The sequence below is a fragment of the Podarcis tiliguerta genome (genome assembly GCF_965153285.1).
Source record: "Podarcis tiliguerta genome assembly, chromosome: 18".
NCBI lineage: Eukaryota > Metazoa > Chordata > Lepidosauria > Squamata > Lacertidae > Podarcis > Podarcis tiliguerta.
In genome coordinates, this window is record NC_139551.1 from 9,248,188 (window position 1) to 9,275,034 (window position 26,847).

Sequence of the window (26,847 nt, forward strand, 5' to 3'; positions counted from 1 at the left end):
ATCACCAGCATTTCAAGGTAGAACAGGGGATGCTGCCATCAGAGTAGAAAGGAATGCACTTAGCTGCATCTCATGGACCCAGAGGCAAATGATATATAAGAGCAGAAGTTTTGAAAGGCAGTGTGTGTGTCAGGAGCTCGGCCTACACTTGAGTAGGACCCTGGCAGAGACACATGCCCGACTGGCATGTTCTCTCCCTCCTGGTCGATCGTTCGGGAGCTTCAAAAGCTTTCTTGTTCCCAAACATCACAGCGACCAATGCCAACCAACACTGGCACACTTAGGGATCCGCAGAGTTTGTGCATCATGTGTGACAGACCTCAGCAGCTTAGCATTTTGGCTAATCTACTTTATTTACACGGAGCACTGCAACATGGCTCCCTCTCTCTCTAGCATCAGACAGCAAAGAGAAAAAGAACAAAGGACAATAGTCCCACTTCACGGAACACAGTAACACAACATCCTGTTTCCGTCACTTCCCACTCTGTGGAGTCAAAACATATACAGTGGTGCCTCGCAAGACGAAAAGAATCCGTTCCGCGAGTCTCTTCGTCTAGTGGTTTTTTCGTCTTGCGAAGCAACCCCATTAGCGGATTAGCGCTATTAGCGGTTTAGCGGCTATTAGCGGCTATTAAAGGTTTAAGGGATTAGCGGATTAGCTGCTAAAAGGCTATTAGCAGCTTAGTGCCTTAGAAAAAGGGGGTGGGAAGCGGGGAAAAACCCCAGGAACTCACAAGACATTTTCGTCTTGCGAAGCAAGCCCATAGCAAATTCGTTCTGCGAAGCACCTCCAAAACGGAAAACCCTTTCGTCTAGCGGGTTTTCCGTCTTGCGAGGCATTCATCTTGCGGGGCACCACTGTACTGTCATGTGAAAGACAACAATCCCATGACTGCAATCACGGAGCAGGAATTCTAACAGTGTGGCGTCATGGTCACAATGCTGGACGAGGACCTGGAATGCCAGGGTTGAGAAAAGAAAGATATTTGCCTAAGCACCGAAAGGGCGTTAAAGGGACTGCCAGATAGGGAACCAGGAACAGGCAGACATTCATGTCCTGCTTTGCACATCCCTTGGGGAAACCTGGTTGGTCAATGTGACAACAGGATAGGTGCACCCTGATTAAGTAGGCCTCTCCTTTATGCTCTTACGATATGTGTTGACCTTTATACAGGCAGCCTGTTCAAGGACGGGGTGAAAGGGAGGTGCGTTTTTTTAATCCGTGTTTGAGAGGATCACCAGGTGTGGGGTGGAGTGTCAAAAGGACATGCAACGTGGCCACCAACTCGGACAGCTGTAAAAGAGGATTAGAGATATTTAAGGAGGACAAGGCTATCTTATGAACTGATCCACACCCTGCAATCATCCTCTGAGGCCTTTCATTGTGTGTCTCCTCTGCGAGAGGTGGCAACACGAGAACAGGGCCTTTTCTGCAGTGGCTCCCTGTTTGCATAATACTCTCCCAAAGGAGGCCCTTGCCTTGTACTTTCATTACATATCTTTAGGTGCCAGGCAAAAAATGTTCCTCTACAACAAGGCCTTGGGCTGATTAACATTCTACGGTCTTTTAAATGTGTTTGTATGGGGGGGGTGTTATTGGTTTGTTTTTGTTTTATTATATATATTGCGTGTTCTCATTTTGTATTTTTATGTTGTGAGCCGCCCTGTGATCTTCGGACAAAGGGCAGCGTACAATTTTAATTAATTAATAATGGACGCAGGTGGCGCTGTGGGTTAAACCACAGAGCCTAGGGCTTGCCGATCAGAAGGTTGGCGGTTCGAATCCCCGCGACGGGGTGAGCTCCCGTTGCTCGGTCCCTGCTCCTGCCAACCTAGCAGTTCGAAAGCACCTCAAAGTGCAATTAGATAAATAGGTACCGTTCTGGAGGGAAGGTAAACAGCGTTTCCGTGCGCTGCTCTGGTTCACCAGAAGCGGCTTAGTTATGCTGGCCACATGACCCGGAAGCTGTACGCCAGCTCCCTCAGCCAATAAAGCGAGATGAGCGCCGCAACCCCAGAGTCGGCCACGACTGGACCTAACCGTCAGGGGTCCCTTTACCTTTTTATAGAGCCCAGAGGAGCGAGAGGCCAGCCAACCAGCAGAGTCTCAGAGGGGTACTTGCCTGGAAGCAGAGCCCATAAGCAAAGTCAGGTCCAGTCAACACCGCAACACCAGAGTCGGCCACGACTGGACCTAATGGTCAGGGGTCCCTTTACTTTTTAGCAGCTGCGATGTCTGTGCTCTCCCGCCAGTGCCAGAGGCAGAATGCATTTGAATGGCGGTTGTTGGGAACTGCAGGAAGGGAGAGTTGCTCATGTGCTCAGGCCTTGCTTCTGGGGCATTTATTTGGTTGGCCGCTGTGAGAACAGGATGCCAGAATAGATGGGCCATCAGCCTGACCCAGCAAGCTGTTACTACATTTCAATGGTCTGGTCAAGTTTTGGACAGACAATATTGTTGCAAGATGCTCTGACAGCTGCACAGAGTCCTTAGCATGACAGGGTGGGGCAGGAATCTTCCTTAACTGGCTCCTGAAGGTCTTCTCTGACTCCTAAAAATCCCTTTTTAAACAGGGACAGAAGCCTAGTGCTTTCTCTGGTTGCTTTTCTTCTCGACTCCATCTTTAATCTAGGAGATTAGACACTGTGGAAATAAGCAGGCACATGGTGTGACCTAGTGACTTACGCGGAACACAAATGTTTTGCAAACCGTTTTGCATTTACTGGCACACGTGTGGGTGTGGGTGTGTGGGTGATTGGAGCCATAATACATGCCTTCGATGTGCAGCACAGGTTTCATCATCCTCATCATCACTCCTACCACGTGGTTATGCCAGGAGACTACAGGTAAATGCAAAACACTACTGAACCTTAGGGATGCGGGTGGCGCTGTGGGTTAAAGCACAGAGCCTAGGGCTTGCCGATCAGAAGGTCAGCGGTTCGAATCCCTGTGACGGGGTGAGGTCCTGTTTCTCAGTCCCTGCTCCTGCCAACCTAGCAGTTCGAAAGCACATCAAAGTGCAAGTAGATAAATAGGTAGTGCTCCGGCGGGAAGGTAAACGGCGTTTCCATGCGCTGCTCTGGTTCGCCAGAAGCGGCTTAGTCCTGCTGGCCACATGACCCGGAAGCTGTACGCCGGCTCCCTCGGCCAGTAAAGCGAGATGAGCGCCGCAACCCCAGAATCGGCAATGACTGGACCTAATGGTCAGGGGTCCCTTTACCCTATTGATAATGTTAATATTTCTTGGAAACCTCTTAGAGGTCATACTACCATCAAACAGTATATACATTTTATTAAAGGTCCAGCGCCGAGGGCCTTCTGGCGGTTCCCTCACTGCGAGAAGCCAAGTTACAGTGAACCAGGCCTTCTCGGTAGTGGCGCCCTCCCTGTGGAACGCCCTCCCACCAGATGTCAAAGAGAACAACAACTACCAGACTTTTAGAAGACATCTGAAGGCAGCCCTGTTTAGGGAAGCTTTTAATGTTTGATGTATCACAGTATTTTAACATTCTTTTGGAAGCCGCTCAGAGTGGCTGGGGAAACCCAACCAAATGGGCGGGGTATAAATAATAAATTATTATTATTATTATTATTATTATTATTATTATTATTATTATTATTAAAATGAATACATAAAAAAAGGAAACTAGCAATGGGTATGAGGAGAGATCTGTAACAAGAGACCTAGGCGTCTCTTGCTACCTCCATTCAGGAATTTACCTTTTACACTTCCCCCCTCCAGAAATCTCAGGATAGTAGGTTGGGAGTTTGAACCCTGGGCCTCCCTGGGCCTTGTCAAATGCTCTAACCACTGCGTCACACTGTCACTTTGGAAGAGGCCTTTGTTGGTGGGCATCAGGCAGAAAGGTCAGAGCTAGCAGCTAAAAAAGCCAATGCAATTCTGGGCTGCATCTATAGGAGTATAGCATCTAGATCAAGGGAAGTAATAGTGCCACTGTATTCTGCTCTGGTCAGACCTCACCTGGAGTACTGTGTCCAGTTCTGGGCACCACAGTTCAAGAAGGACACTGACAAACTGGAACGTGTCCAGAGGAGGGCAACCAAAATGGTCAAAGGCCTGGAAACGATGCCTTATGAGGAACGGCTAAGGGAGCTGGGCATGTTTAGCCTGGAGAAGAGGAGGTTAAGGGGTGATATGATAGCCATGTTCAAATATAGAAAAGGATGTCACCTAGAGGAGGGAGAAAGGTTGTTTTCTGCTTCTCCAGAGAAGCGGACACGGAGCAATGGATCCAAACTACAAGAAAGAAGATTCCACCTAAACATTAGGAAGAACTTCCTGACAGTAAGAGCTGTTTGACAGTGGAATTTGCTGCCAAGGAGTGTGGTGAAGTCTGCTTCTTTGGAGGTCTTTAAGCAGAGGCTTGACAACCATATGTCAGGAGTGCTCTGATGGTGTTTCCTGCTTGGCAGGGGCTTGGACTCGATGGCCCTTGTGGTCTCTTCCAACTCTATGATTCTATGATTCCTTCAGCGCTCACTCAGGTCGAAATACAGCCCGCGTTAATAACAAAAAGCAAAACCCACCACCGTTCCTGATCACCTTTCCATTCATTGTCTCTGCCTTGCAGGTGTGTTTGACTTTTGCCATGGCTACTGATGTCAAAGGAGATGGCCAAGAGGCTCCACACACAATGGTAAGTGAATATCCACCAACGGCAGTGAAACATGTGCTGCAAACATGGCCCTGAAACAGAGGTGGTCCTAGCAGGAGGAAGGCAAAGGAGAGGGTTTGGGGATCTCTTAAAGATCAGCAGGTAGGGCAGATCTGACCTGTGTGGGGCATGTATAGTCCCTCTAGAAGTGCCCTGTTGAAATGCCCTTGCGACGAATGCCAGCAGAGGCCGGTCTATTGACAGGAGCAAGCCAGCAGATCACAGCAAGCAATTTGGAGTCAACAACAGCAGGATCTGCGCAGGAGTGTCAAGGCCAATGATCACCGCAAGCCCATCTCCAGCAGGTCTTGCCTCCCATGAAGCAGTTGCTGAGACAGAAGGTTCGCACCTCCCCAAAGCCAGGATTTCCCCCAAGCAATCTGAGACTGCTCCTGCAAGAAGCTAACTTCTCCGCACTCTTCATGCCTCTACTGGTTCTAAGAGACCGGGGCGGGGAAGGGAGCTTGTCACAGCGGGATGAGGAGACACTCAAGACTCTTCACCAGGCGGACTCATCTCTGCCTCTTGGCCTCTGGCAAGAGTGGTGGGAGGAATCAACTGGGGAACCCCCAAAGGAAGCAGGCTCAGAGCCCAGGGAATGGTGGTAGAACAATGATGAATGGTCAGAAGGAGAAGAGGGAGCAGACTGGGAGGAAGATCTGTCAGAAGCAGAAGAGGTAACAGGGTTTAGTGAGCAGGAAGAGGCTGTGACAGAGAGCAGTCCAGAATTAGAGGCAGAAGAGGTGGGATTCCAAGAGGCCGAGATGAGGTGTGTTTGAGTCAGGCTGCTGAAGAAACCAGGTGGTTTCTCCCCCTCCTGCTTTGACCAGCTACCCTCCCTGCTGATCTGTAAGTGCAACAAACCGCCCTGTGATTTTCAGATGAAATTGAATAAATTTAATAAATAAATGGACCCTTCTTGAATTGCGACTGTGCTATAAAACTCTCATTGTTCTCCACCCTCTTCCAGAATGTCGTGACCAGAGTGACCAGCCTTCCCCTAGTCAGCTCCACCTACGACATTTGCCACTCTCTGTATAACTACGCCAAGGAGAATTACCCGTTCATCAATTCTGCCTGCAGCGTGGCGGAGACAGTGGCGGCGATGGCCGTTGGGAGTGCCGTTGGGGGCGCCCAGCCACTTCTCGGCCACCTCGAGCCCCAAAGTGAGTCCTTGAATGCCACAGAATGGGGGGAAGTTGTGGTGTGTATGTAGGAGAACTCTTTGTGGAGTGCTAATAATAATAATAATAATAATAATAATTAATTTAATATTTGTACCACGCCCATCTGGCTGGGTTTCCCCAGCCACTCTGGGCGGCTTCCACAGAAACCAAAAATACAGTAAAATGTCACACATTAAAAACTTCCCTGAGATGTCTTCTGAATGTCAGGTCGTTGTTTATCTCTTTGACATCTGATGGGAGGGCATTCCACAGGGCGGGCGCCACCACCGAGAAGGCCCTCTGCCTGTTTCCCTGTAGCTTTGCTTCTCGCAATGAGGGAACCGCCAGAAGCCCCTCGGCGCTGGACGTCAGCGTCCGGGCAGAACGATAGGGGTGGAGACGCTCCTTCAGGTATACTGAACCGAGGCCGTTTAGGGCTTTAAAGGTCAACACCAACACTTTGAATTGTGCTCGGAAACGTACTGGGAGCCAATGTAGGTCTTTCAAGACCAGTGTTATATGGTCTTGGCGGCCGCCCCCAGTCACCAGTCTAGCTGCCGCATTCTGGATTAGTTGTAGTTTCCGGGTCACCTTCAAAGGTAGCCCCATGTAGAGTGCATTGCAGTAGTCCAAGCAGGAGATAACTAGAGGACACTACTGCTGAAGGACACTCTGCCCCTGTGGTCCTGCCTGCATTGGGGGGCAAGCAGAATTTCATCCAGAAGGCTGCTCCAGATTCAGACCTGCCTCAGACCCCGTTTTACAGCTTCTGTCTTTGCAGTGCTGTGCTTTTGTCCCTGTCAGTTTGTCGCTCGCTGATGTTTTCTGTGCTCCCTCCCTAAGAAGCAGACAAGAGACCTGCGCGGCCCACGCTTGCTGAATCGAAAAGCAAAAGTCTTCCTTTAAAAGGCAGCCCAGCTGTGCTTAAAACACACTTTGCAAAACCTGAGCGCCTGAGAGCTCTTTGCGCAGCCTCAACTCCCTCACAAACAAATTGAGACCGACTTTGCTAAACCTGAGCTCATGGGTGTAGCCGGGGGGGGGGGGGCACAATGGTACCCACCCGAGAGATGCTGGAACCAAATTCCGGCGAGTTCCAGTTGGGGAAAAAAGCCCTTGAGTAGGAAGAGACCACAAGAATCATCTTGTCCAGCCTTTCTCAACCTGTGGGTCCCAAGATGTTGTTGGACTACAACTCCCATCACCCCTAGCTAGCAAGGCCAGAGCTCAGGGATGATGGGAGTTGAAGTCCAACAACATCTGGGGACCCACAGGTTGAGAAACACTGAATTCTAGTCCAACCCCCTGCAATGCAGCAATCTTTCACCCATATGGGTCTCGAACCCACAGCCCTGAGATTAAGAGTCTCACGGTCTACCACCTGGACTATATCCCTCAGCGGATATAGATTATTGTTTTCCGTGGGGTTTTGATCTTGGTTTTGTTATTTTCCTGCCTTGGAAATGTTTGCTTTTAAACGATAATAACTGTGTGTGTGTAGGGACACGGGTGGCGCTGTGGGTAAAAGCCTCAGCGCCTAGGGCTTGCCGATCGAAAGGTTGGCAGTTCGAATCCCCGCGGCGGGGTGCGCTCCCGCTGTTTGGTCCCAGCGCCTGCCAACCTAGCAGTTCGAAAGCACCTCCGGGTGCAAGTAGATAAATAGGGACCGCTTACTAGCGGGAAGGTAAACGGCGTTTCCGTGTGCAGCTCTGGCTCGCCAGAGCAGCGATGTCACGCTGGCCACGTGACCCGGAAGTGTCTCCGGACAGCGCTGGCCCCCGGCCTCTTGAGTGAGATGGGCGCACAACCCTAGAGTCTGTCAAGACTGGCCCGTATGGGCAGGGGTACCTTTACCTTTACCTTAACTGTGTGTTTGTGTGTGTGTGTGTGTGTGTGTGTGTTTTATAACACACTGAATTTGTGTGATCTGCCTTCTTTCCTTCTGCCAGTTGCTGCTGTGAACCAATACGCTTGCAGAGGGCTAGACCAGCTGGAGGAGACTCTTCCTATCCTTCACCAGCCGGCCCATCAGGTACAAGTACAATCATAGAATCACAGAACTGAGGAGATTTCACCCCTCCCATACCCAAGAATCTCCTGAGCAGTCTGCTGATTCTGCAGAGAGGAGGAGGCGTGCTCTTATATCTACATATTCTGCTCCAGCACCACATCAGAGAGAGAGAGAGTCGGTCAGAGAGAGAGTCAGTGAGTGAGTCAGTCAGGGAGAGAAAAAGACTGAGTGTTATCTCTGTGTAGATAAGGTTGCTGCAGAAAGCAGCTGAAACGCTCAGTGCAGTCCAGCATCTCCATTTGTATATAATTTGTATAGTACAGTAGCTGTTAGTGAATAAAAGAAGATATTCTTCAGCGCTGTCGTCCGAGTGATTTATGCTCTGCTGTACTCTGCTGTACAACGACTGTCTTCTTGGTGGAGTCATTTGCGGTGCTCACAGCTCTGAGTTGTGAGTCCACAGCACTTGGACCTGTTCCTGTGCTGAAGGTGGTCTCTGGAAGTGCTACCCAGCTCGCCTAGCCCAGTCGGGGCTGAAGTGGATGAGTCCAGTTAGTGGCACTGGCTCAAGGGCGATGCTGACAAGAACTGCAGAGTTAGAAGGGACCCTGAGGGTCATCTAGTCCAACCCCCTGCAGTGCAGGAATATTTTGCCCAGCGTTCCCCGCGATTCTGAAACTGAAAAGTCTCACGCTCTGCTGATTGAGTTATCGTCCTAGGCAGGCCAGTTGTGGGTGGGGCCTACCCATGGTTCTCCTCTGCATTCTCATCCTCACAACAACCCCGAGAGGTAGACCAGGCAACTGGCCACTCCAGGTGACCCAGTGAGCCTCAAGGCCAAGTGGGGAGATTTGAACCCTGGTCTCTCCCAGGTCCTCCTACGCCACACTGGCTTTTTTAGCTGTTAATCAGTATTTCTCCCATTCAAATTAGATTGAAGTAGTCTGCACGCGGGTGGCGCTGTGGGTTAAACCACAGAGCCTAGGACTTGCCGATCAGAAGGTCGGTGGTTCTAATCCCCGCGATGGGGTGAGCTCCAGTTTCTTGGTCCCTGCTCCTGCCAACCTAGCAGTTTGAAAGCATGAAGTGCAAGTAGATAAATAGATACCACTCTGGCGGGAAGGTAAACGGCGTTTCTGTGCGCTGCTCTGGTTCGCCAGAAGCGGCTTAGTCCTGCTGGCCACCTGACCCGGAAGCTGTACGCCGCCTCCCTCGCCCAGTAAAGCGAGATGAGCACCACAACCCCAGAGTCGGCCACGACTGGGCCTAATGGTCAGGGGTCCCTTTACCTAGTCTGCACACTGTAGTTTTCCCCTGACAGAGCTACAATTCCCAGTATACTTTAGCAAATTACAGCTCTTGAGATTCTTTGGTGGGGAGGTCACCAGCTTTAAATGTTGTGCTTTAGATCTGTGGTGCTGATCTGTTAATATGGTATTATTCAGCTCCTTTGCACTGCAAGTAATGTGGTATAGCTGTTAGAGAATTGGGCAAGGACCAAGAGACCAGGGCTCAAGTCCCTGCTCAGCCATGAAGCTCACTGGGTGACCTTAGACCAGTCAAAATCTTTCAGCCTAACCTACCTCCCAGGGTTGTTGTGAAGATGAAATGGAGACAGGGAAACCATGTACCTGACAGGAGCGAGCCAGCAATAAATCACACTGAGGAAGTTGGAGTTAACTCTTTATTAGCAAAAAACAGGATCTGCACAGGAGTGTCAGGCCTAATGAGCACAGAGACCCATCTCTGGCAAATATTGCCCCCATGAAGCTGTTGCTGGGACTGGAAGTCTCCACCTCCCCACAGCTGCCTAAGTCCCCTCCTCTGCAGGGTTCCCCTCATGAATGAATGAATTTATTAATACGGTCACAGACCAGCTTCAACACACACAGTATCACAAATCATAAAAGTATCAGAAATACAAGGGACGATATGACAATGACAAGGATTTAAATATAAAAATTAAAATTAATTGTTAACGTGCCCCCTGTAATTAACATTTAGGGGATTGGGCATTATGGGATACCACTTGCTTCCTGCGATTGATTGCAGACACACAGAATTTAGCTACATTTAATGCAGTCTTGGGCTTCTTGTCCTCTAGCAGTAGTTTTAGGCTATGGTATTCCGATTCTTTCCTAAACCTCTGCAAAACAGGTGTAATAAAAGTCAAACGTATGTCCTCGTAAAGACGACAACGTAATAGTACACGTGAAGCAGTTTCAACTTCCAACGAGCCACAAGGACAGACCCGTGTTGTGTATGGTTTACCCTCAAATCTGCCCAGTTCCCCTCATGCAATTTGAGACTGTGCCTGCATGAAACTAACATCTCCCCTTCCCTCTTCATGCCTCTCCTGGTCCTGGGAAACCAGAGGGAAGGGGAGCTTGTCGTAGCAGGACAGGGAGACACCCATGCCTCTTCACCAGCCGGACTCATCTCTGGCTATTAGCCTCCCTCCTCTCCTGTTTCAGCTTCTGCTTCTGAGTCTGGACTGCTCTCTGCCACGGACTCCCCCTGCTCACTAAGCCCTGTTGCCTCTTCCACTTCTGACACATTTCCTCCCAGTCTGCTCCCTCTGACCACTCATTGTTGTCCCACCACCACGCCCTGGGCTCTGAGCCTTCTTCTCTTGAGGGTTCCTCAGCTGGTTCCTCCCACCGTTTCTTTGCATCCAACCAGTCCGTGACAGTACCTTGGGCTCCTCAAAGGAATGGTGGGGTATACCGTATTTTTCGCCCTATAGGACGCACCTTTTCCCCTCCAAAAATGAAGGGGAAATGTGTGTGCGTCCTATGGGGCGAATGCAGGCTTTCGCTGAAGCCTGGAGAGCGAGAGGGGTTGGTGTGCACCAACCCCTCTCGCTCTCCAGGCTTCAGGAGAGCGCCAGCCCCACAAGGTCGGGGGACAGAGGGAGGTGGAACGCCGCCATCCCGCTGTCTCGTGACATGGTTTGGAGGCTGGCGGCGGGGAGACCTGCCCCGCAAGCTCCGGGGACAGCTGGGAGGCGCAGCGCGTCTTCCCGCTGTCCCCGGACCTGATCTGAAGGCGGGCGGCGGGGAGAAGAGCGCTTCACCCTGCTGCCTGCCCCGCAAGCTCTGGGGACAGCTGGGAGGCGCAGCGCGTCTTCCCGCTGTCCCCGGACCTGATCTGAAGGCGGGCGGCAGGGAGAAGAGCGCTTCTCCCCGCTGCCGGCCCCACAAGCGCCTGGGGGGGAAATAATTTTCCCCCCCTTTATTTCCCCCCCAAAAAACATGGTGCGTCCTATGGGCCGGTGCGTCCTATGGGGCGAAAAATACGGTAAATGTTGTTGTTGTAGTAGTAATAGTAATAGTCAGTTGACTTTTGGTCTGCCTCCTTTCCTTTCTAGGTGATTGAAGACGGTGTCACCATAACCAAAACGGTCATCTGTTCCACGGTCAATGTAGCTAAGGATGCTGCTTCCGGGGCCAAGCAACTCTGGTCGAACAGAGTATCTGAAGCTGTCGATCTCACCAAGGACATTGTCCAGGACAGCGTCAACTTGACCAAATCGGTGGTGAGCTCCACCGTCAACACCGCAGTGAACGCCGCAAACGAGGCGAAGGAGCTCGTCACGCATAGGGTGGCCGACGTCGTCAACCTGGGCAAGGAGACGGCCCAGGACAGCGTGGAGTTGACCAAGTCGGTGGTCAATACCGCCCTCCAAGCTGCCCAAGAGACGAGGGAACTTGTGGCTGGCCAAGTCAAGACCTGCGGGCCTGTCCAGGAAGGCGTTGAGATGACCAGCCTCTTGAAGCAGGCGCTGAGCAGCGGTGTGAACGTCATGTTGGGGAAGACAGAGGACATGGTGGACTACTACCTGCCCATGACTGATGAGGAGCTAGGTGAGAAGGGGCTTTGGTGCTCTGCAGCTTTGGCTGACACTTTGGGAACAATAGTTCATGGTCAGGATCATGGGGGCTTCCAACAGCTCTCAGCACCTTTGACAAACTAGGTAAAGGGACCCCTGACCATTAGGTCTAGTCGTGGCCGACTCTGGGGTTGCTGCGCTCATCTCGCTTTACTGGCCGAGGGAGCCGGCGTACAGCTTCCGGGTCATGTGGCCAGCAGGACTAAGCCGCTTCTGGCGAACCAGAGCAGTGCACGGAAATGCCGTTTACCTTCCCGCCAGAGCGGTACCTCTTTATCTACTTGCACTTTGACGTGCTTTTGAACTGCTAGGTTGGCAGGAGCTGGGACAGAGCAACGGGAGCTCACCCCATCACGGGGATTCGAACCGCCGACCTTCTGATCGGCAAGTCCTAGGCTTTGTGGTTTAACCCACAGTGCCAGCTACACCTGCCATAATTCAGTGGAGAAGCCATGTGGTCTCCTCATGCTTTAGATGTAGGGTGTGAACGTAGCCCAAGCCATCGCCAGGTTTGATTGCTCAGCCAAATACAGGTTATAGCCATGAACAAACAAAACAAAGCCAAGCAGGTCTCAAAAACATGTTATAGCACACATGATTAAAACATTATAAAACACTTCACAAATGGTGGAAAACTCAGGGAACAAGACTCTAGGGTTTCCTAGACCCCAGGTTACAAATATATATTTTTTTGCGGGGGTGAAGCCCCACAACCTTCCAGATTTCCCACCCACGCTGATGTTTATCTGTTCGTATTTGTTGCAGCCAAGCTGGCCACGGAGGTCCGAGGTTTCGGAGAAGCCCTGGAAGAACAGAGGAAGCAGCAGAGTTACTTCGTCCGCCTGGGGTCGCTCTCGAGCAAAGTCCGCCGTCGCGCTTACCTCCATTCCCTGGACAAGCTGCGTCTCATCAGGGAGAACACTCAAGATACGCTTTCTCAGCTGCAGCTGGTGATCAACTTGGTGAGTCCGGAGCATCCATACTTAGCAGACACGACCCAACAGCCTCTACGCCATTGTACCGCCGTTCTCCGTTTTCTCCCTCTTCCTTTTTTAAAAAAAAAATAATATTTATTAAATATTTTATAGTTATGAAAAGAAAGAAAAGAAAGAAAAACAATACATAGATTAAACAAAAATACATCAACAATAAAAAGATACAACAATATAACAAAACAAAAACAAAAACATTTAAACACACATCCAAATTTCATATCTATATCATTCATTTGCTTATTTCCTCGACTTCCTCGCACCTCCCTTTTTTGTATTCTAGTTCAGATTTGCTAATTCAACAAATCCTTTCCCTCTTCTTCCATTTTTGTTCTATAATTTATCCTAACACAATTTAACTTTAAATTTTCCACTTTAACACATTAACAATTAATATTCATATAGTTCTTAATAACACTTCTGCTAAAACCATACAACTTCATTCCAATATTCTTCTAACATTCATTAATTTTGCAATATTCTTGCTGCTGTTGTGGTGTACATAAAAAAGGTTCTATCTTTCTTTAACACCAATTGGCCGACCATGCCCAGGAGAAAGGCCTCTGGTTTCTTCAAAAAGGTATATTTAAATACCTTTTTCATTTCATTATATATCATTTCCCAGAAGGTCTTAATCCTTGGGCACGTCCACCAAAGGTGAAAGAATGTACCTTCCGTTTCTTTACATTTCCAGCATTTTCTCCTTCTTCCACAACACTACATCAATCAATACTTTATTGTGGTCCAAAGACCCACAAAACAATTTCAAAACTTGTTGTTGTTTAGTCGTTTAGTCGTGTCCGACTCTTTGTGACCCCCTGGACCAGAGCACGCCAGGCCCTCCTGTCTTCCGCTGCCTCCCGCAGTTTGGTCAAACTCACATTAGTAGCTTTGAGAACACTGTCCCACCATCTCGTCCTCCGTCGTCCCCTTCTCCTTGCGCCCTCCATCTTTCCCAACATCAGGGTCTTTTCCAGGGAGTCTTCTCTTCTCATGAGGTGGCCAAAGTCTTGGAGCCTCGGCTTCAGGATCTGTCCTTCCAGTGATTTCAAAACTAGATGCAGTTAAAACGACCTGACAGACAGATGGAAGAAGGCTGTCATTTTGTTTTATCTAGGGCAGAATGATATTTTTTTCTTATAGCCTCCTAAAGAAACTTTGCCATGGCACTTGTAATATCATTTGACCTGTCTTCCAAAGATATTTAATATGGGAGGCTTCAGATTTCGAGAGATTTTTCTTACAAAATATAATGCGGTGTAGAAATGAAATTAATAACGTATACGTTATACCAGTGGTGGCCAAACATGGCCCTCCAGCTGTTTTGGAACTACAATTCCCATCATCCCTGACCACTGGTCCTGTTAGCTAGGGATGATGGGAGTTGTAGCCCAAAAACAGCTGGGAGGGCCAGGTTTGGCCATGCCTGCATTATACAAAACACAACAATGACACGCATTGCATCAAAACTTTCCGCTTTTATTGTTGACATCCATTTTATCTCCCCTCCATGATGTTTTTGCATGGTTTCATAATCTGGTTTTATCTCTCATTTAGAGAGAGAAGCGGGACGCGGGTGGCGCTGTGGGTAAAAGCCTCAGCGCCTAGGGCTTGCTGATCGAAAGGTCGGTGGTTCGAATCCCCGCGGGCGGGGTGCGCTCCTGTTGTTCGGTCCCAGCGCCTGCCAACCTAGCAGTTCGAAAGCACTCCCGGGTGCAAGTAGATAAACAGGGACCGCTTACTAGCGGGAAGGTAAACGGCGTTTCCGTGCGCGGCTCTGGCTCGCCAGAGCAGCGATGTCACGCTGGCCACGTGACCCGGAAGTGTCTCCGGACAGTGCTGGCCCCCGGCCTCTTGAGTGAGATGGGCGCACAACCCTAGAGTCTGTCAAGACTGGCCCGTACGGGCAGGGGTACCTTTACCTTTTTAGAGAGAGAAGCAGTGTAAAAATGCAAAAGTTAATACCTTCCGTTGCCAGCATCCCTTGACCCCCCCCCACGTCCTCGCGTTCTGACTTCTTGTGCCCCACTTGCCTCCGCAGGTTGAAGCCGCGCAGCAAGGCCTTGGGAAGCGGCTCCAAGAGGCACAGGAGAAGTTGACCCAGGTCTTGCTCGAGTGGACCCAGGCACAGCCGGAGGAGAGGCAGGCGGCGGCCGGAGGCCCACAGCCAGAGGTAAATCTCACCTCTGTATCGCAGCAGTGACAAAGAAGACGCTTCAAAAGCTGCTATTGTTTTTTTTTAAACTGAGGGGAACTACAAGTTAGTCGTGCTCATCAACTGCAGCGGGTCTACTCTAAGTAGTATGCAGTTGGATATAACCTTATATTTGAATTGCATGAACAGCAAAGGGCTCTTTAAGCCGCTCCCCCATGGTGCGAACAGCAAAGGGCTCTTTAAGCCACTCCCCCATGGTGCGAACAGCAAGGGGCTCTTTAAGCCACTCCCCCATGGTGCGAACAGCAAGGGGCTCTTTAAGCCACTCCCCCATGGTGCGAACAGCAAAGGCTCTTTAAGCCACTCCCCCATGGTGCGAACAGCAAAGGGCTCTTTAAGCCACTCCCCCATGGTGCAAACAGCAAAGGGCTCTTTAAGCCACTCCCCCATGATGCAAGCAGCAAAGGGCTCTTTAAGCAACCTCCCCTCTGTGATTGTGTTGTTTTGCCCTGGCAGGTTGAATCGGGTACCCTGGCTATGCTTCGCTTTGTCACCCAGGACCTCGGGCCGGTCTACACTCACTTGGCATCCACCATCGAAGGCCTGCCCAGCAACCTCCACGAGAGGGTGGCCCAAGCCCGCGGCAACGTCCGCCAGCTTCACTCTTCTTTCACCTCGGTCTCATCCTTCCAGGACTTGTCCTCCAGCCTCCTGGCCCAGAGCCGGGACAAAATCGCCCAGGCGCAGGAGGCCCTGGAGACGCTGGTGGACCACATCGTCCAAAATACGCCCTTGAACTGGGTCGTGGGGCCCTTCCGGCCGTCGGCAGGCGCCGAGATGGAGACGGAGAGCCAGGAGATGGAAAGTTTGGCCCCGGAGGAGCCCATGGACGAAGGCGAGGCCCTAGAGGAGAGGGTGACGGTATCCAAACCGGCGAAGGTCGCAGTCAAATCAGCAAAGAAAAAGGCAGAAAGTGAGGGGGAAGGAAGTCCGGTGTCTGGCGTGGCCAGGAAAGCAAAGAAAGAGATGAACGAGGGAGAGGAGGTGAAGAAGAAGGCCAGCAAGAGCACTCTGAATCAGCTCTCAGGTGCTGCTGAGAAGCAGGCATAAGAGTCGGGGGCTATTCCAGCACCCACCCACCCCCCAAAACCAATGCTTCAGCGATTGCCATTTTGCACCCACACATAAACAACACTGCAAAAGGGAATCAAAAGCAGGGAGCCCGAAGGACCGGTTTGGAGGGGAGGGTGCCCTCTGCGCCTCTGCATGAGTTCATGCTCCAGATGCAGATACGCCGAGACAACCTCTTCTCAAAGCGTGGGTCATTTCACTTCTAGGGTGCGAAGGCTGAAACGTGCCTGTTTTTCATTTGGTGGTGGTTGGGGGGAATGCGCCAGTTATCGGGGGCTTGCGTTAAGTGAGAGCAAGCTGAATCTTGCACGGATCGGGCTGGCTGATTGATGTGCTACGATGGGGAATCCTGGGATCTGCTGGATGGATGTCTTCCATCGTCCTTGGTGGGAGCTGAAGTCTCATAACGCTCATCCTCACCAATTCTCTATAGATAGCTGCATATGTAGTTCTGTGTTTAGACACCCACCCATCGTTGTGGCACACAGGCAGGGGGGTTAAAACCTCAGGTTCGAAACGGAGTGGGTAGTCCTCATTGTTGCAGAGATGAGCTTGGAAGAGAAGGTACAGAGGAGGATTGAGGAATGAAGGTAGACGTTTACAAGGCTTTGTGAACATGGTGGGTTCGGTGTGTGTCTTAAGTTGTACTTCCATTACTTTGTGCGGCCGTTTTGTGTAGCTCTTGCCTGCCTTACCCTCTGGGGGGAAAAATAAAATGTCCTTCTTTTGCACTGTTTATGCTGATAGCAGACTCCTGTCTTTTCTGAGTACAGAATCCGAGTTCCTCAAGAACACTTCAGTTGGTTTCTGCTGCTTTGAAGCACAATATGCAAGCAGCCTGGACAGCAAGGATGTTGCTAATAACTTCATGGAATTTATGGGAGTCATTTTGGACTCACAGCTGTCCATGGAGGCACAGGTCAAATCTGTATCCAGGGCAGCGGTTTACCAGCTCCACCTGGTACGCAGGATGAGACCCTATCTGCCTGCAGACTGTCTCGCCAGAGTGGTGCATGCTCTGGTTATCTCCCGCTTGGACTACTGCAATGCGCTCTACGTGGGGCTACCTTTGAAGGTGACCCGGAAACTACAACTAATCCAGAATGCGGCAGCCAGACTGGTGACTGGGAGCGGCCGCCAAGACCATATAACACCGGTCTTGAAAGACCTACATTGGCTCCCAGTACGTTTCCGAGAACAATTCAAAGTGTTGGTGCTGACCTTTAATGCCCTAAACGGCCTCGGTCCTGTATATCTGAAGGAGCGTCTCCTCCCCCATCGTTCTGCCCGGACACTGAGGTCCAGCTCCGAGGGCCTAAGTTACAGGGAACCAGGCAGAGGGCCTTCTTGGTAGTGGCGCCCGCCCTGTGGAACGCCCTCCCATCAGATGTCAAAGCGATAAACAACTACCTGACATTCAGAAGACATCTGAAGGCAGCCCTGTTCAGGGAAGTTTTTAATATGTGACATTTTAGTGTATTTTTTGTTGGAAGCCGCCCAGAGTGGCTGGGGAAACCCAGCCAGATGGGCGGGGTACAAATAATAAATTATTATTATTATTATTATTATTATTATTATTATTAGCTGGCAAAAAATAATCTGCTAGCCTAACTGCTTGCTTCTGGGATCACTTGTGGCCCAGAAATGAAAGGAGCCAACTTTTTTTTTTTTTTTTAAGCTCCCCTCTTTGTTTGCCTGGAAATTACTCTTTTCACCATAGGTGACTAGGAAAAGGTGTCTTGCTTAGAAGCCTGGGGGGAGAAGGAATTGTCTATTATTTGCTTTTCTCCACGAAGTGCGACTTGAAGTGACTTACAAAGTGATGCAAACATTAAAAGCAATTATAAAAAACCAGAGTAAAAATTTTAAAACCCAAAAAAACAAACAGCAGTACATGGGGACGGGGAACAATCACTAAAAAAAAAAAAGTGAACATTGATAGAATTAAAACAATATCTACAGATGATCTATTAAAAACGCAGATAATAAAAAAAAAACCCAATACAGCATGGCACTAGTCAGTTACCAGAAGAAGGCATCACCTGCCGGTGGAAGGAGGCAGCAGAGAGGGAGCCAGTCGGGCTTCTCCAGGGATGGAATTCCAAACTTGCCTGGGAGGAGCCACCACCAAGAAGGCCCTGTCTCATGTCCCCGCCAAGCAGGCCTGCGAAAAAGGCCTTTCCCCGAAGATCACAGAGCCTGGGCAGCTTTGCATGAGGGAACAGCCTAGAGACCTAAGCCTTGTAGGGATTTATGGGGTATAACCAGCACTTTTAACTGAGGCCCCGAAACAGATCGGTAGCCAGTGGAGGTGTTGCATCCAGGGAGTCGTCTGTTCCCTGTAACCAGGCGGCAAACTCTTTGCGCCGGTTGACGTTTCTGAGCGCTGTTCGAGGGCAGCCCCACGCAGAGAGTGTTGCAGTAGTCCAAATGGGATGTAACTCAGGCATGTGCCACTGGGGCCAAAACAGACATAGAATAGTAGGGGTTGGTCACCCCAAGAGTCATCTAGTCCAACCCCTCCATGCAAGAATCTTCTCAATCTTCTCTCAGGCTGTATCTTTTGTTTTTCTTTCTATAATACATACCAGCCTTCCACAATATTTCTGAGTCTGTCCATTTTATTTCTTTTTCATCACTATTATAGATACATTCATTTTATTATCCTGTTAGCCTCCCTGGGTTCCTTTGGGTGGAAAAGCTAGGATATAAATCTACTAAAGGAATAATAAAAAAAATAGAGATTTGTTACAGCACACTTCCAATGGTCTTGATGCAGCCTTCAGTCAATAGAATCATAGAGCTGGAAGGGACCCCTGAGGGTCATCTAGTCCACCCCCCTGCAATGCAGGAATCTCAGCTAAAGCATCCTTGACAGCTGGCCATCCAACCTCTGCTTAAAAACCTCCAAGCCTCCCAAGGGAGTCTATTCCACTTTCAAATGGCTCTTTCTGTCAGAAAGCTTTTCCTCATGTTTAGTCAGAATCTCCTCTCTTGTAACTTGAAGCCATGGGTTCGAGTCCTACCCTCCAGGACAGGAGAAAACAAGCTTTCTCCATCTTCCATGTGACAGCCCTTTTGAAGGTGGCTTTCATATCTCCTCTCAACCTCCACTTTCCCAGGCTAAACATACCCAGCTCCTTCAACTGTTCCTCATCAGGCTTGGCTTTGTTACGGTAAAATCTGGGTGCGAGGCTGCTCTGCCACCCAGCTCGTCGGACTAAGTCCGCGGGTCCCTGTGGAGGAAAATGAGTTCAGCCGGAGACAGGAGCAAACTGCAGAAGATCCATGTTTATTGCGCAATAAGGTTCAAGGCGAGAAAGGGGTGACATGAACTTTTGAAACTTCCCTCCATGTCCCAGAATACAGTGCAAAATACAGTTACATCATGAATACATTAGGAAGAGGTTGGGTTACACAGATTACATCATGAATACATTAAGAAGAGGTTGGGTTACACAGGATTAACATATGGAGGAGGGAGGGGGGAATATGCAGAGCTGGAGATATGCGCAGATAAGCACATCCTGAGTACCGGTGCTGAGAAGACAATGGTCCATGTATGCATAGTCTGCCACCTGGCATTGCCCAGAGGAAAGGCTTGGCAGAGTGATTTGACAGGATTAGGGTCTTGACACCTTGCTTGAGGGATTATGGAGGACAGGGAAGGTGTCATGGAGTCCTAGAGAAATTGAGCAAATTGGCACGTTGATTTTCTATGAATTATATAGATTTGAGTCCCTTTTGATATTGACAATTGGAAATAAATGGATATATTGTAGTGAAGAAGGAGGTGAAGAAGACATGCCCCCCCTTCCGTATCAGCTTCCAGACCCTTGATCATCTTGGTTGCCCTCCTCTGCACACCTTCCAGCTTGTCAACATCTTTCTTAAATTGTGGTGCCCAGAACTGGACACAGGACTCCAGGTAGGGCCTGACCAAGGCAGAAGAGAGCGGTACCATGACTTCCCTTGATAGGGACACTATCAAGTCCTCCTTGTCATTCTTCCAGAAGAACAGCAGCGGCAAATCACATGTACAAAGCCTTGCTCCATTTAAATATATAAACATTTAGAATTTCTTGCAGCTGAGGTCAGTGGGGTTTTGCTCCCAGGGGGATGAGGACTGCAACCCTAAGATGCAGAGAGCAGGTGTGGTTTTTGTGTGACTGGCAGCCTGACCCGGCAAAGCAGCCAATCAGTTCAGCAAAACGTTGCACTACTTTAGCCCTGGAAACCGAAAGTTAAGAGTTGTGCTTTGAGGAAGAAAGACAGCCCTGCGCTCTGACTCCCCACCAGGGAGAGGAAACGGGGAGGAGGGTGTCTGACGGATCAGCTTCCGCCTCTCAGTTCCTCCACCACCGCCAAAACTTTTGAAGAGAGCTTGCGAACCAAGTTTGCAAGGAAAATCCAGCCTTTTTGCAGCTCTGTGCCAGGTAGGTCAACCTACGTAGTTCTCGCCAAAGAGGAATTTTATCCGTTCTGCCAGGGGAGTTAAAAGATTCTGGCCTCTTTCCCAAGCCAGGCCCCATGACGAGCCACGACTTGAGACAGACGGGCGGAACAAGAGGCTTGTTCTCAGCAGCAAGACACATGGGATGGATGCAAAAGGGACTGAATGGCTGAATCCTAAAGAGTTGGGTTTTTTTTGCAATAGTGCTGAGGTTGAGCTGAATCAGCCTGGCACCCTTGAGTTTCCCGGAGCTTCAGCTGCCCCCAAGCCCAAAGGTGCTGCCTGGATCCAATCGGTGCCGTGTCCCAAATATGCCAGGGTAGCAAAGGTTGAGCTAGGTGCTGCAGCGACAGAGCGTAAGGCCTTTTCAGACACACCCATTTGAAATCAGGCCTTTTATGCAGACCCCATGAGGACTGGAAACTTACTGTGTTTTTAGCAAATTGCTGCAGTTAAGCAGCAGAGCCTGCAAACGACCCCTCCCCTGGAAATGTGACAAGCCCCTGCCTGTCAGTTTGTAGTGGGGGAGGCATGGCTCTGCTCGAGATCTTGAAGAGGTGCTGCCGGTCAGAACGGGCAGCACTGGCCTAGAAGGACCAGTGGTCTGACTTGGTCTGAAAACAGCTTCGTGCATTTGGATTGGGCGAGGGGCTATAGATCAGGGGTAGTGTCTGTGTGTTGGCTGGTTTTTTTTGGGGGGGGGAACCCACCCCCTGCCTCCTCCAGCATTTCCAGCTGAATGGAGAATCCCAAGCAAAATCTTGTAAATAATAATAATAATCAAAGTTTATATATGCCCCTCACTTGAATACCGTTTCCTGCCTGTACCCATAACAGTGACCAGTTCCAGATACTTAAAGATATTTGAAACAGGGTCGGTCAAACAATATTCAGAAAGCCGATTCTTAGAATTGCCCTTGAAATCCATCCACAAAGAGTGTTATTTATGTTTTAATCTTCCCAGTTGATCAAAATCCGGAGGGCTACATTAATTTAATTTTCCCCTTAACGTTCTTTTTAAATGAATTCATTTATTGTAACTTATTTATTAATTTCCTTCTAAGCCTTCTCAAGGCCATTTGAAAGATAAGATAATTAAAAAAGCAGTTAAAAATGCGAGAACAAGAAGCACATATAAAACAAGGCCAATTCTTGGTTGGTTCGTGAGGACCAAAGGTTTGGGAGCCGCTGATTAATTGTTTTCTAAGCAATTAATCCGGGACACGGGTGGTGCTGTGGGTCAAACCACAGAGCCTAGGGCTTGCTGATCAGAAGGTTGGCGGTTCGAATCCCCATGACGGGGTGAGCTCCCGTTGTTTGGTCCCTGCTCCTGCCAACCTAGCAGTTCAAAAGCACATCATAGTGCAAGTAGATAGATAGGTACCGCTCCGGCGGGAAGGTAAACATCGTTTCTGTGCACTGCTCTGGTTTTGCCTGAAGCGGCTTAGTCCTGCTGGCCACATGACCCGGAAGCTGTACGCCTGCTCCCTCGGCCAATAAAGCGAGATGAGCGTCACCACCCCAGAGTCGTCCGCGACTGGACCTAATGGTCAGGGGTCCCTTTACCTTTTAAGCAATTAATCCAGGGCATAAATGAGGCTTGTCAAGACCCAGAGATGTTCCCAATATTTCCTCCCACCTTTTACATTGCAGGTTTGCACAGAAGACAAAACACCAAAGCAAAAAAACCCAGAGGGCAAAGATGGCTGGCTGATGACATCTCCTCTTTCTGGAACGTTTTGGTGAAGATACGAGTAAGAGGTGGTGGACAAAATCTCACTGGGAAAAGGCTGATGGCCTGCCGGCATGGTGGAGAACCTCCCTCTGCTGCCAAGCTTTCACCCCTCCAGGTCCCAAGATGGTCTTCCAACTGGGGCGTTGGCCTCTCCAGACCACTTGCCAAGGCGGCAGAGGGCGGTACGGCATCTCCGAGCATGGAGGGCATCTTCAGGGTCTTGGCCGCGATCCCGGGAAACAGACTGGTCCAGTACAAACACAAGCTGAACTGCAGGCGGCAAGGTGGGAAGAGTTGCAGGCTCCTTCAGGCCATGATCCTCTTGACCCTGGGCAGAGAGACGGAGGCTAGACTGTGCCTGGAAGCGTTGGAGAATTGTGCTGCCGTGGCAGACATCTACAAGAGCCACCAGCGGAGCGCTGCAGCAAGCAAGGCCGATCCAGCCCCTTCAAACCAGGATGCAGGAGTGGCGCGGGCTGTGGCCCAGATCTATTCGTTCTTAGTAGAGGAAAAGCTCTGTGGGCCCTTGGCCAGAGACGAGGCTTACCGTATTGCCATCAAGGCTTTCCTTGAGAGTGACGTCCCAAGGTCTACTTTTGAGAGCCTCTTGAGCGAAGCTGAGCGTAAGTGCGGGCTGGATTTCGTGCCTGCGGTGGCAAGCAACAGCTCCGGCGCTCCGAGATGCGATGTGGGGAAGCCTTCCTCCTCCGCAGCAAAGAGCCCGCCCATGCCAGTTTTGAGTTCCTGGGCTCCCTCCGAAATCCAGCCTCTGTGCTCCACGGGCAGCCCGGCCTCGCTGCTCAGCCACCTGGAGATCAGCCAGTCTCCAACGCTGCCGTTCCTCACCCATTCCGTTCAGCATGGCGTCCCCGAGCCCAGCAAGCTGTGCGGAAGTGGGCCCAACTCCCTAGTGCAGCCTGGAGAAGGGGGAGCCACTGCCGAGTCTCCAGCCAATTCTTGCTCTGGGGGAACAGCAGAGCCCGTCGTGCAAGGCCAAGAGAAAACCAGGCAAACCAGCGATCCTGAAGGCAACCATTCTTGCTTGTCGGTTCAGCCTCCCCCTAAAATTACGCAGCCGCTGGAAGATGGAGAAAACAGGGAACCCCGAAGTCTGGTGTCCTCAGAACCGCAAGGTTGTGCAGGATGTCCACTCCAAAACTCACAAGCGCCACCCACACCTCTGCCTGGTTTAGCATCTTCTGCACTGTTTGTTCCAAGAACCGTGGAAGATTCCTCTTCCCTGAAGCCGAGCTTGGAGACGGGGTCCTCTTCAAGCTCTGGCCCTCCTCCTCCTCATTCTTCAGGACCTCCTTCGACAGATCTGCCGGCTGAGGAGCAACCCTTCTTCTCTTTCGTTGTGGTCCATGCCCCTGAGGACGAGACAGTCGCCTGCCGGGTGAGGGAGCGGCTGGAGGCCCTGGGCGTTGCCGACGGGGCGACGGTCAGCGAGGACTTCCTGGTCCCTGGGCACTGCCAGCTCAGCTGCTTCCAGGATGCCCTGGATAACTCGGCCTTCACCCTCCTCCTCCTGACGGACAACTTCAAGAGCCGCTTCTGCGCCTTCCAGGCAAACGTGGCCTTGATGGACTCTTTCCAGCGCTTCTGCAAGACCAATTCGGTGGTGCCTTTCATTGCCAAAGAGAGCCCCATGAAGAGGCGAGAGATGCCTTTCCTGCTCGCGGCGATCGTGCCGCTGGATGAGACCTCGCCCGTCTTCGCCAGGCGGGTCAAGAAGACGTTCTCCCCAGCGGTGATCCAGGAGAAGAGGGCTCTGTGGAATATCTCGAGGCAGATCCGGAAGCAGGAGCGCTTGCAGGAGCAGCGGAGCGATTACAGGCAAGCCGTTCAGCGCCTGTCTGCCCTCAGGGTCAGCTCGCAAGCTCCGCTGCCCTCGCAGAGGGGCTTTCTGGGGCTGCAGACCCCACCTGACCAGCCATTTTTCTACCCTGAAATGCCTCGACCTCAGCTGGGGCCTGATCAACTTTCCCATCCATATGTGTTCTCACGGGGTTCCCCGGGGCTCATGTCTGGGGCGCCTCCGTCGCACCTCATAATCCAGAATGCCCAAATGGTCCAGATCGGAGACTACAACCAAATGCAGGTGGAGAAGGCAGGTGCGGCGGCAGAAGAGGAAGAAGGTGGCTTGGACGGGAGAGAGAGACCTGGAGGCTGAAGCTCAAAGTGCCTCCATCCCTTTGTGACATTGTGATCAATGGCATGGCCACATTTAGAAACTCTGTTCTGTTCCTCGTCGACCCAAAATGGGCGTCAGAAGATCTGGAGAGGCAGCAAGAAAAGGGAGCCCTCCTGGAACGAGTTGGTTTGGTTTAACGAAGTTTGTCAAATCGCACCAGAAATGTCTGAACAACACCCAGAAGCAGTTCGTGTAACTCTCAGGGGAAGCGAATGAGAATCAAGTTCATTTTGGAGCAGAACTCAGAACAATTTCTCTCCGGTTGCCTTATTTGAGTTGACTTGCATGCTGCTTTTTGACAATGAGCTGCACCCAACATGGCTTGCGGCAAACATTCAAAACATCAGAATGCTAGTACAGTCGTACCTCAGAAGTCGAACGCCTTGCAACTCAAACGTTTTGGCTCCCGAACGCTGCAGACCTGGAAGCGAGTGTTCCAGTTTGCGAACGTTCTTCAGAACCCGAACGTCCAACCCAGGTTCCGCGGGTTCTGATTGGCTGCAGGAGTTTCCAATCTGAAGCTGCGCCTTGGTTTCTGGACGTTTTGGAAGTCGAACGGACTTCCGGAACAGATTCCGTTCGACTTCCAAAGGTACGACTGTATATGACATACAGAGAATGTCAAAACTGACAAAACACAATTTAACAAACACAGAAAGAATTCAACATTGCCAAAACCAAGAAAACAAAACACGCAGCAATCTAGGTTTAAGTACATATAAGCAAAGCAAAATGAGAGTTAACTGACAATCAAGAATGGGTATAGTTCATCTCTAAGTTTCTTCTCTTACCTGTGCTTTTTAAAGACCATAATAGTTGGGGGAAAATAAATTAATCTGTTCACATTCCACTCTGTCTCTATTCGTTCTGCTTTCTTCTTAGGGCACTTTTGGCCTAATCAATTTGTTCCCTGGCTTCTATTTGGACGCAATTTTAACCCGGAATTTTCCTGCCCATTTCCCGTTTTCCACGATTTGCTGATTCAGGCCACCCGGCCTCTCTGGAAGCTGCTCCACACAAAAACACTCCCATCAAAAACAAAAAACGGACAAAGGTTTCAACTAAACAAGAACCACAACAAAGGGCCAGTGGTGTAGCGTGGGTTGCCAGTTCACGGGGCTGTGTGGAGGGAGGGAAACGGATGGAGCATGCATGTACATTCAACTCCCTTGAGTTTTTCAGGAGATTGCAGCCACAGAGGTAAGAATGAGTTGTTCTGTTGTTTGGAGAGGCCATGTCCTGGTTCACATGGAGCAGCTGTTTTCAATGGAGCCCAGCGATGGAAGCACACAGCCCCTGTACACCCACACACAAAACGCTATGCCACTGGCTAGGACAGCTCTTGGTTCAGGTGAGATTTGAATCAGACACAAGCTGTTCTTCATTAATTCATCCTTGCGAATAAGGCTATGAATCTTTCTAGCTCGCTCAACTTGCTCAGAATCCTAGGGCACTCCCCTGCATTGAACCCGAGTGTCACCTACGGTGACTATTAGGTATGCAAGCCAGCTCTTGTTATGCAGGAATGAAGGACCGGTGTTCTTGCAAAGCCCTCGCCTGGGGGAAATCACCCCTGGCTGGAATAGAGCTTGCTAAGTTTCTCGTTTCACATGCAACCCTCTCAGCTGCTCAGCTCCAAATCTGGACCAACCTGACGGCAGCTTTTATTTTTAACCTGCTGGATCCCAACAAAGGCCAAAGCAATGGGTTACTCGGTACGGCTGGCACTCAAAGGTTTTGCAAGGTTTCAGAAGCCCGGCTGCTTAATAATAGCAGCAGCAGCAGCAGCAGAACCTTTGGTACCTAAATCTAGGTGCAGAAATTAAGCAAGCTAAGCAGGTGTGGTGCTTTTAGGTGGGGGGAAGGCAAGCCAGCTTGAGTGCTGGCCATATATCCTTAGGCTCAGGAATCCTTGGGGACTGAGCTTGTGCCACTGTGTGGAGTTCTGGGCACCTGCCCTCAAAAAGGAGATGGAAAAGCGTTGGAAAAGGGCAACCAAACTGATTGAGGGGTGTGTGCGGAGCGACTCCCCTATGGGAATAAAGTGTTGTTGCTTGGGGCTTTTTAGTTTAGAGAAAAGGCGAGAAAGAGAGACAAGGAAGACATCTACGAAATGGAGTTGTGAGAGGGAAATCCTTTGTGGCGGCTGCACAGTGGGCCAGCGTCTTAATTGAGCGGTCCATTATTTATTAGTTTATTGATTTAACCACCTTTGTTTTCCAAGGATCTCAAGGTGGTTTCACATGGTTTCCCCCCTCCCCATTTCCCCAAGGTCTTGTTTCTCGCCCGCTGGTCCACACCCCATGAGCATGTAAGTGAAATTAAGGTTGCCCTCCAGGTAAAAACTTTCTATGTGCATCTTTCTACAACAGGCACGCATGCCAGGCCCAGGGTCTGAATATGCCTCCCCAAACCTCTCTACCTGGCACCCAGGACTCTGC

At 50.3% G+C, this 26,847-nt stretch overlaps 2 protein-coding genes across 2 annotated transcripts in view; both read left to right on the forward strand.

Annotated features, from left to right (window-relative positions):
- The window catches only part of LOC310668375 (perilipin-3-like), a 28,014-nt gene extending 11,254 nt beyond the window's left edge, over positions 1-16,760 (forward strand). The window contains exons 2-8 of the mRNA XM_083421583.1: positions 4,594-4,659; positions 5,648-5,843; positions 7,793-7,875; positions 11,225-11,720; positions 12,512-12,708; positions 14,780-14,911; positions 15,410-16,760. Of these exons, the coding sequence (XP_083277709.1) occupies positions 4,594-4,659; positions 5,648-5,843; positions 7,793-7,875; positions 11,225-11,720; positions 12,512-12,708; positions 14,780-14,911; positions 15,410-16,003 (1,764 nt within the window). The 3' untranslated portion in view covers positions 16,004-16,760. The remainder of the gene's footprint in view (positions 1-4,593; positions 4,660-5,647; positions 5,844-7,792; positions 7,876-11,224; positions 11,721-12,511; positions 12,709-14,779; positions 14,912-15,409) is intronic.
- Positions 16,761-19,884: 3,124 nt separating this feature from the next.
- On the forward strand, positions 19,885-25,097 carry TICAM1 (TIR domain containing adaptor molecule 1). Its single transcript, XM_083421491.1, has 2 exons — positions 19,885-20,460; positions 22,131-25,097. The coding sequence occupies exon 2, from the start codon at positions 22,271-22,273 to the stop codon at positions 24,383-24,385; it is 2,115 nt and encodes a 704-aa protein (XP_083277617.1). The 5' UTR covers positions 19,885-20,460; positions 22,131-22,270; the 3' UTR covers positions 24,386-25,097.
- Positions 25,098-26,847: the final 1,750 nt, after the last annotated feature.